The sequence below is a fragment of the Acanthamoeba castellanii genome, assembly GCF_000313135.1.
Source record: "Acanthamoeba castellanii str. Neff unplaced genomic scaffold scf7180000084758, whole genome shotgun sequence".
Lineage (NCBI taxonomy): Eukaryota > Discosea > Longamoebia > Acanthamoebidae > Acanthamoeba > Acanthamoeba castellanii.
In genome coordinates this window covers 213,425-230,304 of record NW_004457380.1, presented here as the reverse complement: position 1 = coordinate 230,304, position 16,880 = coordinate 213,425, and the positions used below count along the sequence as shown (strand labels likewise).

General features: G+C 59.4%; 1 protein-coding gene and 1 pseudogene across 1 annotated transcript; both read right to left on the bottom strand.

Moving 5' to 3' along the window:
- Nucleotides 1-40: 40 nt before the first annotated feature.
- Nucleotides 41-5,254, bottom strand: ACA1_214580 (annotated as a pseudogene).
- Nucleotides 5,255-5,331: 77 nt separating this feature from the next.
- On the bottom strand, nt 5,332-16,832 carry ACA1_214570 (protein kinase domain containing protein; the record flags this gene model as incomplete). The annotated part of the gene is made up of 40 exons (XM_004337014.1): nt 5,332-5,395; nt 5,455-6,091; nt 6,192-6,254; nt 6,328-6,457; nt 7,120-7,199; nt 7,277-7,583; nt 7,708-7,788; nt 7,885-7,985; nt 8,063-8,176; nt 8,290-8,413; nt 8,517-9,329; nt 9,425-9,509; nt 9,602-9,782; nt 9,862-9,949; nt 10,051-10,299; nt 10,417-10,490; nt 10,576-10,733; nt 10,810-10,951; nt 11,063-11,182; nt 11,280-11,421; nt 11,535-11,858; nt 11,947-11,999; nt 12,086-12,208; nt 12,311-12,450; nt 12,520-12,602; nt 12,693-12,908; nt 12,998-13,226; nt 13,337-13,442; nt 13,550-13,669; nt 13,754-13,833; nt 13,907-14,032; nt 14,143-14,547; nt 14,663-14,933; nt 15,029-15,472; nt 15,570-15,638; nt 15,701-15,843; nt 15,952-16,084; nt 16,196-16,276; nt 16,359-16,431; nt 16,524-16,832. The coding sequence occupies 40 exons, from the start codon at nt 16,830-16,832 to the stop codon at nt 5,332-5,334; spliced, it is 7,281 nt and encodes a 2,426-aa protein (XP_004337062.1).
- Between the last annotated feature and the right edge of the window lie 48 nt (nt 16,833-16,880).

The window sequence follows — 16,880 nt, the reverse complement described above, 5'->3', positions numbered from 1 at the left end:
CACTGGCCCTCTGAAGGGCGCAGGTGTTAGGGACACCTGGTCACTTGGCCTTCTTTGTCTCCTTGGCTGCGGTTGGGTCGTCGGCGGCTATCGCGGCGGCGGCGGCCTTGGCTTGGGCGAGGGCCTTGAGGTGCTGCACCTCGGCAAAGAAGGCCTCCTCCAGCGACACCACCCCCGCCTTCTCGCCCGCTCCTGCCGCCGAAGATGGAGTGGTGGTGGCGAGCTGGCCGACATCGGACTGCACGGAGAGCATGACCTGGTCGCAGTAGCTGATGAGCGCCACGCCCACGCCGCCGTCGCCCGACTGCGGCACAAATCCCTGGATCGCCGTCGTCCATCAGGATCGGTGTCAGCTTAGCATGCATGTCGTGTGTGTGTCGTGTGTCGTGCGTGTGTGTCGTGTGCGGTGTCGAGTCATGTGCAGTGCCGTACGATGTAGGAGGTGATCTTCTGGCCGGCCATGATGAGCGGCACCTTGGGTCCGGGCACGTTGGTCATCACGCAGTGGGCCTTGGCCAGCCACCTACATGTTCGCCATTATTGGTCAGTCTTGGGTGTCCCTTCTTTTTTGAAGAGTGCAGGGCGGCCGATACCATTTGAAGTGGCGCAGCACCAGCGGATTGTTCAGAAGGCCCGGGATCGCGCCCAACAGCTTAAGAATTCAAAGACCGCACGAGTCAGCCCGACCGCAGCACGACACACACGTCACACACGACACACAACACACACGACACACACGACACACATGCGTGGCACGCACCCGGGTGTTGAAATATTGGATGGGGGCGGCGGGGAGGGTCTTGAGCCGGTTCATGCGGTCGTGCACGGTTCGCAGTCGCTCGATGGGGTCCTCCTCGGACACGGGGAAGTAGAGCCACACCGTGCACACCTTGTTGCCCATCTCCCAGTCGTCCAGACTTCGCAGGCTCACTGGCATGCACAGCACACCACGACTCGTAAGAACAAAGAATGAAGCTCGGAGGAAAAGCGAAGAAGAACGAAGAACGCAAAACGAAGAACGAAGAACGTGAAGTACGACATTTCAAAAAGTACCTGGAATGGCGGTGAGCAGGTCCTTCTCCAACAGCTGCTCGGTCTCGAGAAGGTACGACCTGCTCCCCACACGGGTCAGAGGGACATGTTGTGGGTGCCGCGCGTACTGGCAGTGCGCTATGGATGAGTGTGCGCCGCACCTGAAGGCGGCGGTGAGTGCCGAGACGAGCACGTCGTTGACGGTCACGCCGAAGACAGTCTTGATGAGCTTCACGTCATCTAGGCTCACCGGCTTGGACCACGTCACTATTGCAGCACGCCGTGACTGCCATCAGCACGACACACGACACACGGCACACGGCACACGACACACGACACACACGACACGAGTTGCGTCAAAGGGGGACGGAGCGCACCGGCCTTCTTGGTAGTGAGCCGGCCTTTCATTGATCGCTTGCGGTGGAACGCCACGCCAACAAACTGGAGGTAAACGTAGATCGCACCCACCAGCAGCATCACCAGCTTCACCGCCGTCCGCCCCAACGCCGCCACCTTCGAGCCTCCGCTCTTCTTCCGCCTCATATCCGTCTCTGTTGTGCGGGGTGTGCGTGAGTACCAGAAAAGAATGCGGACAATGTGGCCACAACACTGCGATGGCAAAGTACCGCCGCCTGGGTTGTTGTTGGAGGCCTTCTCCAGCTCGCGGAGCTGCTTCTCGGCCTGGCCGTACTGCATCTGCCGCAGATCGGCGCCCTCCTCGCTCGACGCCATGGTGAGCACGGCCCGGATGCTGCCCTGCCCGTCGGCGATGCAGTGCTGTGCGTGTCGATTAATTGCGGCGGCGCAGGTGAGTTTGTTAAGGAGGCGGTTCACGTCAGCACTAGCAAGGCAGATGGCGGTACGTACGTGGATCTTGACGAACAAAGCGGAGGAGCCGTCGGCGAAGCCCTGGATGTCGTACACCATCCACAGCGGCTTCGAGCGATCGAGCGGCTGGCTCAGCAGATCGCCCAGCACCAGCTTCAGCCGCGCCTCGTCCTCCTCGGTCTCACAGGCGCCTTCTGCCTCCCCATGCTGCCCACATTGACATTCCACGCATATTTTAGCATAGGCGTGAGTGCGTGTGCGTGAGTGCGGTGAGTACCAGAGGAATGCGGGCAATGTGGTCGGCCACGTTCATAGAAGGCACGTCCTCCCAGTAGCTAAACCCGCCAAACACCGACCTAGCCTGCGGGTGCAGTGCTGTTCAGTGCCCAAAACGTGCGTTCAAAAGCACACATGCAGCACACGACACGACACGACCAACGACACGACACGACACGACACGACACACGAAAAGGACAAGTGCAAGGGTACGCGCTGCTGGAAGCGAGGGAAGGTGTCGACGAGCCGCTGGAAGGTCACCCGCACGTCGTCGGCCTTGGGCGGCACTGCGAAGCGCCAGCAGCCGGCGATGGCCATCAGTTGCTCCGGCTGCTCCGCCAGCAGGAACACATTGTCCAGCCCTGGTGCAAATATTACGCGAGACTATTATTATTTATTATTATTATTATTATGTCGTAAATCAACAAAGGGTACCTGAGATTCGACGGCGGAGGATTGACCACAGAGTGGAGGTGGTGTGCGTCCCAGCCGGCTCCGCAGACCCGGTGCGTGTTGCTGCCATCTTTTGTGCTTTTTTGTGTTGTGTTTGTGTCGTTCTTTGCGTGTACAGCGGATAGTTCTGCCATTGGCCCTGTAACTCCTTGAAGGCCAACCAGCCAACTGGGGCTCTGCCACTAGGACAGTTTCTTTTACCTCCTTGGGACCCAGTGCGTTGAATAAAGGAATAAAGGAATAAAACAAATAAACAAATAAACAAATACACAAATACTAATTTTTCACTTGTCCTTCTTGGTCTCGTGGTCGTCGGCGGCTATCGCGGCGGCGGCGGCCTTGGCTCGGGCGAGGGCCTTGAGGTGCTGCACCTCGGCAAAGAAGGCCTCCTCCAGCGGCACCACCCCCGCCTTCTCGCCCGCTCCTGCCGCAGCCGAAGATGAAGTGGTGGTGGCGAGCTGACCGACGTCGGAATGCACGGAGAGCATGACCTGGTCGCAGTAGCTGATGAGCGCCACGCCCACGCCGCCGTCGCCCGACTGCGGCACGAATCCCTGGATCGCCGTCATCCATCAGTGACAATCGGTGTGTGCGTGTGCGTGTGCGTGCGTGTGTCGTGCGTGCCGTGTGGGGGGGAGTGTCGTACGATGTAGGAGGTGATCTCCTGGCCGGCCATGGTGAGCGGCACCTTGGGCCCGGGCACGTTGGTCATTAGACAGTGGCACTTGCCCATCCACCACTTGAAGTGGCGCAGCACCGCCGGATTCGTCAGCAGGCCGGGTATCGTGCCCAACATCTGCAAAACACAAAAGAAAATTATTCACCAAAACAACGACACACACGACACACACACGACACACGCACGACACACGCCGACACGACACGACACGGCGCACGACGTAAAAAACGCAAAACAGTACTCGCATGTGAAAGTATTGGATGGGGGCGGCGGGCCGCGTCTTGAGCCGGTCCATGCGCTCGTGTACGACGCGCAGCCGCGCGAGCGGGTCCTCCTCGGAAACGGGGAAGTAGAGCCACACAGTGCACACCTTGTTGCCCAGCTCCCAGTCGTCCAGGCTGCGCAGGCTCACTGCAGCCGCAACCACGCGCACAACGAGACGGAGCTATGAGCAAACTGACGATGACGATGACGATGACGATGACGAAATGTTAAGATTATATCGTACCGGGAATGGCGGTGAGGAGGTCCTCTTCGACCAGCTGGTCGGTGTCGAGTAGATACGACCGGAAGGCGGCGGTGAGGGCGGACACGAGCACGTCGTTGACAGTGACGCCAAAGACGTTCTTGATGTACTTGACGTCGTCCAAGCTCACCGGCTTTGACCACGTCACTGCGTATGCCCGTGTGTGGTGCTCAGTGCACCACACGCACACGCACACGCACACGCGATTGATTGGGTGGTAGGCGTACCGGCTTTGTGGGTCGTGAGTCGGCTCTTGAACGAGCGCTTGCGGTGCAGGAGCACGCCGACGAATTCGAGGTAGACGTACATGGCACCCACCAGCAGCAGGATGAACTTCACCATCAGCCTGCCGAACGCTGCCAGCTCCGCTTCCAAACTCCACTCCTCTTTCTCTGTGTTGTCCCACCACACATAGCGATCGCGGGTGTGTCGGCCAGCTTGCAGGCTTTAAAGCAGCGAACTGGTTCGTTCGAGAGAGAGAGAGAGAGAGAGTACCTTTGCGCTTGCGCTGCTCCAGCTCGCGGAGCTGCTTCTCGGCCTGGCCGTACTGCATCTGCCGCAGATCGGCGCCCTCGCCCGCCGCCACGGTGAGCACGGCCCGGATGCTGCCCTGCCCGTCGGCGATGCAGTGCTGCGCGTGTGAACGTCGATCAGTTGCGGCGGCGCAGGTGTATATTAAGGAGGCGGTCCACGTCAGCAAGCAGTAAGGTGGCGGTACGTACGTGAATCTTGACGAACAGGACAGAGGAGCCGTCGGCGAAGCCCTGGATGTCGTACACCATCCACAGCGGCTTCGCGCGGTCGAGCGGCTGGCTCAGCAGATCGCCCAGCCGCTGCTTGAGCCGCTCGTCGTCCCTGTCCGCATCGGAGCCCTTCTGCCCATCTGCATACTTTAGGGACAGTCAAGAGAATGTTAGGAATGCGTGCGTGCCGTTGGTCGTGTGCGTGTGCGGTGGTGCGTGTGCGTGTGTGCTACGTAGGTACCAGGGGAAGCCTGACTATGTGGTCCTCCACGTTCAAGGCCGGCACGTCCTCCCAGTAGGCGAATCCGCCATACGTTACCCGCACCTGCACGTCACCATCAGACATTGGCACGACCAACAACACACAACGACACGACCCAACGAACCAACACGCAATAGCTGAGTGGGAGGGGGGTACGCGCTGCTGGAAGCGAGGGAAGGTGTCGACCAGCCGCTGGAGCGTGGCCCGCACCTCGGCGGCCTCGGGCGGCGCGGCAAAGCGCCAGCAGCCGGCGATGGCCATCAGGTGCTCCGGCTGCTCCGCCAGCAGGAACAGGTTGTCCAACCCTGCCCCCGCGTTTGGTGTAAATCAGAAATAATACAAAATTGATAACTCACTCAATTCAAAGTACCAGCAAGGCGTCGCCGTAGAATGGACCACACGCTTGTCTCTTCATCCTCCGACGGCAGTACACGCAAACGATCATCGGTGGCCATCTTGCCGAGCGATTCTTGAAATGCAACAAAAAAGAAATTGGTTGTTTATTAAAATAAAAGAAGAGAAGCGGCCAGAGTCACCAAAGGCCAAAGCCGTCATCGTACATCTCCTCCTCTGATGATCCCTGGGGCTGGTTCTCCCTGAGCACACAGTGAGAGATATGGCATTGATCGACTCCACGCGTTTGGGGTGAGCGTACCTGGGCCGGCGGGTGGTGCCATCGTCCCACGGCTGCAGGCGGAACAGGGTGGCGAGGGCCGGCTCGTCGGTCACTCGCACAGTACAACCCACAAGTGGTTGCCCACCCTCGGGAGCCAGCGTCATGTACTGGCCCGGCCGGGCGGCGGTGGCTGTGGTTGACGACTGCGCTTCGTCGCTGGTGGCGGCGGTGGTGGTGGGTACCCAACGAAGCCGCACCACACTGTCGAACAGGATCAGGCGCTGCTGGCGGGGCTGATGGTGATTGTCTTCTTCATGGGTTTGACCGTGGTCCTGTTGATGAAGTGGTGCGCTCTGCGACTGCTCGATAGCCCACCGGCCCGCGGGAGGCGGACCCTTGGCCCAACGCGGGTAGAGGCGCAGCTGAAGCGGCTCGCCGTCGATGACCGGGTGCCGCTTGTGGCACGGCTTCTGTGGGCGGCTGCTGATCGGTTCGACCGTGAATCGGGTGGTCGAGTCCATCTCGCGGCCAAGCCCGCACGAGGTGCTGAGATACCGACGACGAGCTTGGCTTGGTCGTGTCCCACCGCCAACATCGGTAGACGTCCCTCCGTCATGCACGACGCGAAGCGCAAACGGGTCGGCGTAGGAGTAGCAAAGGACTCGCTCTGGCTGGGCTGTTGTGGGGTTTATGTGGTGTGTGTGTGTGTGTGTGTGTGTCAAAGGATTGCAATTCAGTAAGTGCGTTGCGTTGTGTGTGCGGCTGGCCGATTGCACCTGCAAAGATGAACTTGTCGTGCCATGCCACGCCCTTGGTCACTCGCTTCAACGCTGATGCCGCTGTGTGACGTTGATGATGAGCCACACCTCGCCCAACGCAAAGCCAGAGCCGGAGCTGGAAGCGCGTAAGTACCGTTATCAGAGGGGACATGCAGGGCGAAGAGCAGGTGCCACAGGTGGTCATCGTGTGCGAGCGCGTAGAGGCGTCGACAGGTCTGGGCCACCGCCAGCACGTCCCGAGGCCGCGCCACCCACACCAGCACCTGCACCACACACTCGTCTGGCAGCACACCCAGCGTGCCATGCGGCCAACACGACTCTGTATAGTGCACCCCCCCCCCGGGTCAGTTCTTCCCCTGCTCTTCGAAACCCGTCGTATGAGGGGGCACGTGCGTCGTTTCACGAAGAGGCCAGCGCCATCAGGCTGGCTCACGTGCAAAGGCACCCGACCAGCAGGTGGTTCAGAACGGTGCATTATCAATAATTATTACAAATATACCCTTGTGTATTTTTCTTTGTTTCTCCAAATAAAAACGAAAATAAAAAGTGATGCTAGCGCGTGCGGTGGCGTGTGCGGTGGCGTGTGTGCGACCACGCATTTGTAACAATATCTTTTGAGAAAGAGAAAAGAAAGAGAGCGATTGTGATGATGACAATGCAACAGGAGCGTGGAAGAAAGAGAAAGAAGAGAAGCACAGGTAAAAGAGAATAAAGAATGTCAGTCGTTTCGGGCGGGAAAGTTCCACAGCCTGATGGCCTTGTCCCAGCCACCCGTGATCAGTCGGCCAGAGTTCGACAGCCCCATACAAACCACGTCCTACCCAATAAATTGGCTATTGGGTAAGAATCACGTGCATGTGTGTGCGCATAATGGGGTGCGTGTGTCGTGTGTGTCGTGTGTGCGTGTGCATGTGTGCGGTAGTACCTTGGCGTGGGCGTTTTCGATCGTGTGTACAAGCGTTCCGCTGTTGACGTGCCAGATCTTAATCGATTTGTCCGCCGAGCCTGTCGTGTCCACCACCGCCGCCACAGTGGGTCAGCCACAGTCCAAGGGCGCAGGGGAGGAGAGAGTAGTAGTTTACCGGAAGCGAGGAAGCCCTCGGGCAGGGGCTGCATGGCGCGGACGGTGGCGACGTGGCCGTCCAGTATGCGCACGCACGACTCCTTCTCGACGTCCCACACGCGCATGGTCTTGTCCTGCGACGCGCTGACCAGGCGTCCGTCGAGGAGCACCGCCAAGGCCTCGACGGCCTTGATGTGCCCGCGCAGCTGCCGCACGCACTGCAGCTCGCCCCGGCTGGCCTCGCCCTCCCAGATGCGGATCACCAGATCGTCGCCCGCTGTAGCGATGCGACCGTCCGGCAGCACGCTCAACGCACGCACCTTGCCCTGCATTCCCCCTCCCTTCAGCACCACCGCCCACACCGCACACACCGCACACGCACCACGCGGGTAGACGTGCCTGGTGACGAGAGAGGGTGGCCAGACAGGCGCCGGTGTCTGGATCCCACACTTTGATGCTGGAGTCCCACGACGCCGAGACCAGCACGCCGTCGGGCAGCACTCCCAGCCGGAACACCGCGTCTCGGTGGCCCTGTTGTCCACAATAATAAAACAATAATAATGATTATTAAACGTTTAGCATAATTAAAAAGGTCGCGTTAGTGTGAAGAGGGCGAGGGCAGGGTACGGTGAAGGTGGCCTGGAGCTTGCCGTTCTTGACGGCCCACAGGTGGACGGCCCCGTCCAGCGCACCCGACGCCAGGCACAGCACGCCCTTGCGCATCACCACTGGAACGATGATCACAATGACGAGGTTGAGTGTCAATGCCAGGCGCGTGTGCGGTGGTGCGTGTGCGTCTGCGCACCTTGAAGCGCCCAGACGGCCTTGGACTTGGTCTTGATCTTGGTTACCTTCCCCTTGGGTTTCTTGGGGTCCCACATGAGAATGGCCGGCGAATCGGCTCCACTGGCCACCATCCCTGCATATTTCCGAATGTGTGTGTCGACTCACAACTTTTGAGTACACACGCCACGCACACGCCGCACACGCCGCACGCCGCACCACACGACACTAGTTGGCGAGTGTGCGTACCGCTGGGCATCGAGCAAATCACGTTTACCTCGTCCTTGTGCACCTCGACCTTGACCGCCTGCGGCGTCGCGTCGCCAAACACCGTCCGCTTGAGGTTGGCCGAGCTCGCTTGTCGCACTGGGATCTGCACACCACGTGTCTCTGATGAGCTTCGTGCTACGGTGCGTGTGCGTGCACGTGCGCGTGCACGTGCGCGCGTGTGTGCGGCCGCATGAAGAGTGTCGTACCAGCGTTTCAAGGTTAAACTCGCTGCTTGTGTCTATTTTCTTGGCGCCCGACGAGGTGTTGATGGTGAGCGGCTCGAGGTCGAGATCGAGATCGTCGTCATCGTCTTCCTCCTCCTCGCCGTCGTTGTCGGCCCGCTTGACTTGCGCAACCTCCGGGTCGCCCGACTTCTTCGTGCTGCCAGCCGCCGCGCCGTTCTCCCCCTCCTGCTCCTGCGCCGGCTCCTTCCCCTTGGCCTCAGCCTCGGCCCGTTCATTCCCTTCTTCGCCCGCCGGCCGCGACGCATCCGCGTTCTGCTCCGCCTCCGCTCGCTTGTCGTCTTCGTCTAGCGGAACGGCCACAGCTGGTGGGCTTGACTCGCCATTGCCATCACAATCGTCATCGCCTTCAGCAGCCTTGCCGTCGCCCTCATCATTTTCATCATCGCCGTCGTCATCACCGCTGCTGCTGTCGTCGTCCTCATCGTCATCGTCGTCGTCGTCGACGACGACGCCCATCGCCTTCTGGCGTTCGACGGTCTTGGCACGCTCGCGCTCTCGCTCGATCTCGAGGTTGGTCAGATACGTATCGATCCACTTGCGCTCGTCGTCTCGCTTGCGGTGCTCCACGGCGGGCTCGCCCTCTGCCCCCGCTGTCGCGTCCTCGGTGGGGAACGGCCTGGGCGTCCTGGGAGTGCTGCTGCCGTCCTCCGCCGCCGCCGCGATCCGCAGGCCCTGATCGAGGCTCACCTGGCGCTGCTTGAGGAACTGCTCCATGTAGCTAGCGATGTCCCCCTTTCCGTAGGTGGTCCTCGCGGTCGCGATCTCGTTCATGCACTGTTTCGCCCATTGGTGTCAAGTCAGTCCCCGCACACGACATCACCGCACACACGCCACCGCATACAACACAAACGCACACACCGCACACGCACCTCGGCAAACTGCTCTGGTGGGCACAAGGCGGGCAGGAGCTGCTTCAAGGGAGCCGTCCGCCGCGCAACCTTTCGTAACCGAGACCTGGGCATACGTTGGGCGTGCGTAAGAAAAGAAAGAAAAAGAAAGAAAAGCGATTGCATTGTGCGGGCAAGGCGGGTGGGGGAGGTGCGTACCGGTTATCGAGGGTCTGTTGCTGTGCGGCCTGCGCGGCCTTGCGCTTGCCCTCGCTCTGTAGCTTGCGCTGCAGGCGGTATTTGCTGTCGACATTGGCGTCGTAGCGCAGCACCTGCGGGCACACCTGCTGCATGATCTCCTCCACCCGGGCTACGATCTCCTTGCACGCGGGCCTTCGTTCTGTTCGGAAGCGGCGAGTCAGAGGGTAGCGAGAAAGAGAGAAGGAATGCAAGGAATTCAGTGTGTGTCGCTTGCGTACCGGGCTGCTGAGCCCAGCAGTCTTCGATCAGCTGCCGATACGCGGGAATGCAGTCCTCGGGAATGGCTGGTCGCTCTCCCGCTTTCACCTGCCGGTCAGAAAAAAGAGAATTAAAACACCACTAAATCAATAAATCATAATAAATAAAGCAGACATTATTAGTAATAAAGAAATGCAAGGTAAGCTTACCTTGTCCTCGACGAGCGACATGAAGCTGACCTCGCCGAAGAAGGCCTTGCGCGTGAGGAGCTCCCACAGGATGACGCCGATCGAGTAAACGTCGGCCTTCTCCGTGTAGATCTTGTTCTCCATCACCTCCGGCGCCAGCCACACGGGACAATCGACCCGCCGACCCGCCGTGTGGTGCGCGGCACTGATCGACACGCCGAAGTCGCACACCTTGGCCACCAGTTCCGAGTCGGGCGAGATGTCGGCCAACTGCTCACATGAACGACACGACTCAAAAATAAGCATAGATGATGAATGACACGCACGAGTGTGTCATGTGTGTGTCATGTGTGTCATGTGTGGCGTGTGTGTTGCGAGTGGACGCACCAGAATATTGGGCGATTTGATGTCTCGATGCATGACCGGTGGCGAGCTGTTGTGCATGAATGCGCAGCCCTTGGCTGCGAGTTGAGAGAGAGAGATAGAGAATCAGTCGCGAATAGAGATCGAGAGCGAGGAATGCGAGCGAGCAATGTACGGGCATACCGATGTCCTTTGCGATCTTGAGGCGCAGCGGCCAGTCGAGCTCCTTGCCAGATTCGAGGTACTGGTCGAGCGGGCCGCCGGCGACGAACTCAGTCACAATGCACGGAGGCTGCGCGCAGAAGCCGCGCAACGCCACCAGGTTCGGGTGGGCCAGCCCGCTGTGTGTGTCGTTGGCCGTGTCGTGTCAATATTGCGGGGCGTATGGTGGTTGAGGCGCAGTGGGGGGGAGCAAACCTCATGATCCACACTTCGTGGCGGAACTCTTCGTGGGTCTGCGTGGAGGAACAGTCCGGCGCATCGGGCAGTGCCTCCCGGAGCTGCTTGATCGCCACCACCTCGCCCTGGAACGTGCCCTTGTACACCGTCGCATAGCCGCCTGTACCACCACCACCACCGCACCACATAACACATACGATCACAATTAAGCCGCAACGCACGCATATGCCCACAAACACATCAAACACAACAACTCGCAACAAGAGCGTACCTTCGCCGATGGGGGTTTCCTCCTTGGTGAGGTCGACGAAGGCGATCTTGTGGCTGTCGAGGTGCACCATGGCCAGGTCGGGCGCCGCGCTGTCCAGCCGCACCGGTGTCGGCTCCGCACCTGTCGCCGGCATACAAGAAAATAAATATACATAAATAACAGTAACAAATAACAACAAATAACAATTAAATAGAAAGAAAAAACGGGGTGCGGGTACCAGAGCCGCCGATGCCGCAGTAGAGGGAGGAGTCGGCGGGGTTGGTGGCGGCCTGCTGACACTCCTGAATGGGGAAGAGGTAGGGCTCCTGGTCGAGGCCGCGGAACACCATGCAGTGCGGACACGGCACAAGCACGCGCGACTGTTGTTGCGTGTCGTGTGTCGTGTGTCGTGTGTCGTGTCATGTGCGGTTTGGAATTGTGTTGCGTTTAGAAAGAAGCGGCAAAAAAAAGGGTTGAGAGCGATTGAACGAACCTCGAGGTTGTACCACTCCTTGACGAGGGAGTCGATGGCGGCGAAGACCAGCCAGCACAGATTGGACATCTGCTCGCCGCGCAGCTCCGTGCGCACCAGAATGTTGAGCTGGTCCTTCTGGGGCACCAGCTCCACCAGTATCTGCTCCCTGTTGATGGCGACCATTCCCTCCGGTGAGCCCTGGGCTTCAGCTACGCGCGCCATTGGGGAAAAGAGAAGCGAAGCAAAGTACTTGGCAATGCGGGCCAGCATGCCGTTGCGCCAGAAGACTTGGGCGGCGATCGGGAAACCCAGGAGTCGGATCATCAGCCGACCCATGAAGCCCTGAAAACAACGAGAGCGGACGTTGAGCCAACAAACACGTCGCACTTTGAAACAAAAAGGAATTGCAGAGAATGAAGAGAATGCGTACCGACGGCACAAAGTCGAATCGATAGCTGCGCCCGAATATGTTTTCCTCCGCACCTGCGCGAGGCCGGTCGGCAGACCGACGAGCCTCATTAGCGTTGGCACGTGTGACAGCACCCCCTGCTAGAGGCCGAAGGACGTACGTATCAGAGGAGCCCACAGCTGGGCTAGTTTGGCCGGCTTCTCCTCGGGCAACAGCGACGGCACCAGCGACGAGTTCTGGTCGGCCTTCACGCTCCGCTCGCTTTCGTCGTCTCCCGTGAAACCTTTATTTTTTCCCCACAACCACCATCAGTCATGAAAAATGCTAATAACGGTTCATTTCAATATCACTAAAACAATAATGCTATAATAGAATAGCTACGTACCGAGTTTGTGGGCGTGGCCTTGGATGGGGAACGTGATCTCGAAGCGCTCGAGCAGCGACAGCAGGAAGTCGTGCAGCTCGGGCGGGTAGGCCGGAGCGCGCCAGATCTGCGGCAGCGCCGAGTGGGCGATCACACCGTCTCTGTGGAATTGCAGGAGCAGTTTGAGACCCTACGTCGCATAAAGCCGTGCATAGGGAGCTGGTTCTTACCGACAGAAGTTGTGCTTGGTCGACACCACAGTCGACATCACGTCCATCAGCCACTGCGGCTGTAGTATCACCGCGTCCCGCAGCTGCACCCCCACGCAACCAAACGAGTTCAGCCGGGCATGCGTGTGCGTGGCGTGGGGCGCGTGTGTGCGGCGTGTGGCGTGTGGCGGCACCTTTTCTTCGTTGGGGAAGTGCACGAGTGAGCCCAGGTTGTGCAGGAGGGTGGTGGCCGTGCGCAGATCGTCGCCCGACTCCTCGACATTGCTCAGACGCGCCAAATCGCGGTACTCGGCCCACGTCATCACCGGCGGCACCTTGGTCTTGGCCTGCACTGCGACCGCCTTCTCGAGCGCCAGGTAGCTCGACGGCATCGCGCGCCCCATGTAGTCCTGGACCCCAGCAGAGACAGAACAATGCCACGTCAGCTCCAATAATCAAAAATAATATGCATACTAGTATGTGTGGAATGTGGCCGAACCTGCTTGGCGACGACTTTGCGTATGCTGGTCATGAGCTGGTCCATGTTCTTGCCGGTCACGGGGCTCACGAAGTGGATGCCCACCACGTTGGGGTACTTCTGCTTGACCTTCTTCTCCAGCCTCGACTTGAAGTTGGCCAGGAATTCCTCGGTGCACTGCTCGCTCTCCACATGCGTGCCAACGATCAAGATTGGCGAGTCCTTTGCCGCCGCGTTCACCGATTGGAGCCTACATGGCCGCAAGAGAGCGCCAGTTAGCAGTTAGGTATACATATAGTATAACTATTGTAACATATATTTCTACATCTACAGTATATATAAATGCCAGCCATTCCGTACCAATACTCGACGCGGGACTGGACGATCGAGGTGAGGTTGAAGAGGACCAGGAACAGGGAGCGCTCCGATAGGAAGAACTGGTGCGTTGCATAGTAGATCTCCTGGCCTGTTGTTGTTGTTGTACAAATATGTAAGGAATTTCGCCGTGAGTGGTCAGCGGCCTGCTCTGACATGTCAGACCAAGAGAGGGGATGGGGGGCTGAGAGAGTTTACCGGCAAAGTCCCAGGCGGAGAGCTCGACGTGGGGTGCGTCGGGACCCCACACGGGGTCCATGGGCATATTCCAGCCGTTGATGTCGATGCCGTCCGTCGACACCGGCGCCGCGTGTGTCGCTGCACAGAACAAGATCGAGCCGATCAACCACACCACTCTGGAGTGCAAAACAGTGAACTGAAGGAACAAACAGACGGACGTACGGCTGATTGTGTCATGTCTAGTGATGGTCGACTTCCTGCTCACGCCCTTGCGCTGCAACGCGCGCATGACCGACGTTTTGCTGCGACAGCGACGGAATGGACGTCAGCTACTGCAGGTGGGGCAAGAACGACATAAGGGAAGGGGGGGAGTACCCGACGTTCTCTTGGCCGACAAACATGACCTTGAGTCGATAGCACGGCTCCTGGCCCTTGAGCAGCTGGCCCAGATAGGCCACGATGCTCATCGATCCCAGCGCAACCACCTCCGGTGGTGGTGACCTATAATGGCCATCTCAAACGTGAGTAACACTCGAGCCCGCACTCATGACGAACACAGCACGACACGACACGCACGACACACACGACAATAAAAGAGGTGAGAAGAGTACTTGAGACGTCCGTTCTGGGTGCCGACTTCGAACTTCTCCAGCTGCGTCATGTTACCGAGCTGGGCGGGCAGCTCGACGATGGCGTTCTGTTCGACGGTGAGCCTGCGCAGCCGCGTGAGCTTGGCCATCTCGGCGGGCACGCCGTCGAGCCGGTTGTGGGTGAGATCGAGCGTGTAGAGCGTGCGCGCCATGCACCCGATGTCGGGCGACAGCGCCGTGATCTGGTTGTTCGAGAGCAGCAGGCACTGCATGTTGGTCCACTGCGCGAAGCAGCCCGAGGGCAGCGACGCCAGGTAGTTGTTGCGCAGGTCGAGGTGGGTCAGCTGTCGCAGCTGCACCAGATCTGCCAACTGGTGACCCTGCGACGTCTCCTCGCCTCGCGCCGGTTGCGGAGCCAAACAGTTCCTGAGGCAGCGGAACCAAAAATAAAATAAAACAAAATGAACAAAAACCATAAAGATGAGAAGAAATAAAACCATTGAATAGAATAGAATAAAGAAAAGCGAAAAAGCAAACGCACCGCGCGTGCAGTTCCTGGAGGGACGAGACATGGGCGATGCCGCGGGGCAGGGCGGTGAGGATGTTGGCCATGAGCGTGAGCACCCGCAGGCCGGTGCAGTTGGCGATGCCGTCGGGCAGGCTCGACAGCGAGTTGTGCGAGACGTCGAGCACCTCGAGCGACGACAGCGATGCGAACAGGTCCGCGGGCAGCGTCGAGAACCCGTTGCCGGCGATGTTGAGCGACGTGAGCGACGGCAGACGCAGCACCGCCTCCGGAATCGTTCTCTCCCCTGTAATCCGATGACCGTTTAGAAACGAGCACACGACACGACACACGACACGCAACGCACGGAACACGGCACACGCGCGAACGCACACGACACACACGACGTGCCTTGCTCGGTGAGGAGGCGGTTGCGGGAGAGATCCAGCACGCGCAGGTTGGTGAGCGTGGCGAAGTCCTGCGGCAGCTTCTCGATGACGTTGTTGGCGACGTTGAGCGCGGTGAGCGTGGTGGGCAGCTGGTCCATGCACCAGATACGGTTGTGGCTCAGGTTGAGCTGCTCCAGGCGCACGAACGGGCTCACCCAGTGGCCGTTTTCGTCGACACCCGCGTCGTTCTGCGCGAACGAGGCTAGCATGTTGTGCGACAGGTTGAGCGACTGGAGGTCGGTCAGGTGTCGCCGGCAGGGCGCCAGGCACGAGATGAAGTTGTTGGCCAGGTTGAGCGCAGAGAGCGGCGGCAGCTCCTCGATCGCCGCCGAGGGGACCGTACACAGCGCAAGGTTGCTCAGGTCGAGCGACAAACCGGACTGCTCCAGCGACACCTCTGCAGAAGTAGAATATAAAAGGCAATATTAAAACAACGGTGGGTGGCCACCGCACGTACGACACGACACACGCTTTTCTGGGCGAGGAGCACGTACGAGCAACCGCCGCTTTGATTTTCTCGGTGGCCTTCTTGCTCGGTGCAGCGGCCCAGCGCAGGTAATACTCTGTTCGAGAAGGAGATCAGCCCCGGCAGACCTTGAGGTGGTGTTTGGGGGCTGGGGCGTACCGGCCCAGAGGGTCACCTGGGCCGGGCTCACGGTGAGCCTCGGAGTGGCCTTGTGGGCGTTCGGGTCGTAGGCCGAATTGAGGAACTCTTCCTTGTTGCTCATGATGTAGGCCCACACGGGCTGCGTCTTGCCCAGATCAAGACTCCCTGGCCAGGTGCACCGCACGACACACACGCGCGATCGTACACACGACAAGCGCACACGGTGAGTGAACAGGCCTGAGTGAGCCATGACCGCGGCATGCGCGTACCTTTGAACTCGCTCTCGCTGCGAGCTGGCCAGGAAGGAGCCGAAGCGACAGCTGTACACCGAGTCGAGCAGGAAGATGAGCAGCGACGGCGCGAACTCGAAGTGGCTCGGCCACTGCGCCAACAGCTGCCACACTGGACCGAAAAAAACAGATTAACAATGGTGAGATCTGCCAACGCAGCGTGGCAGCGGGACTGTGTGCGCGCGCGTGCGTGCGTGCGTGCGTGTTTGGTGTGTGTGTGTACCTGCGTCCATGAACTGAACAAACAGGGTCGTGTAGTGCGTGGAGTGGTATTTGGTGCCGTTGCTCTGGCCCCAGGCAAAACCTGAGTTGTTTGTTCACGCGGGAAGCAGTGGTTAGCTAACAACTGCGCGGGCGGTTCATTCTTCTGGACTGGGGAGACTTACTGAAGGCGATCCACTCCTTCTCGAGCAGTGTACAGAACCCTTGAATCGTGTGATAGAAGGGGTCCAGGCATATCTAAACAGCGCAACGGGCAAGAAGTTGCATCACAACGCGCACGAACGCAAGGCGGGCTGGGCTGCCGGGGCAGCGGGGGTACGGGAGAGTACCTGCGCAAGGCTGACGAGGTGCGGAACCGAATCGTTGCCGAACTGGCTCATCACCACGACCGGGTTGGACGCCTGGAGATGGGTCACCACCTGATCGGCGGCGGCGAACAGCTGGCTGATGCCGGTGAGCCACTTGGACGAGTTGGCGGCGCGCCGCCACTCCTTCGCACTCTCGTGCCGGTGCGACATGAAGAGCTGCGGGTCAAAGGACGCGATCAGGCCGTTGAGCTTGACCAGACTGTCCTCCACCTCGGCCGGCTGCAACAGGTGCGTCTTGTACTTGAATATCTGGCCCCTGTCTACAACCATAACAAGATCATATATATATGATCATCATCACTCAACGATTAACCAACG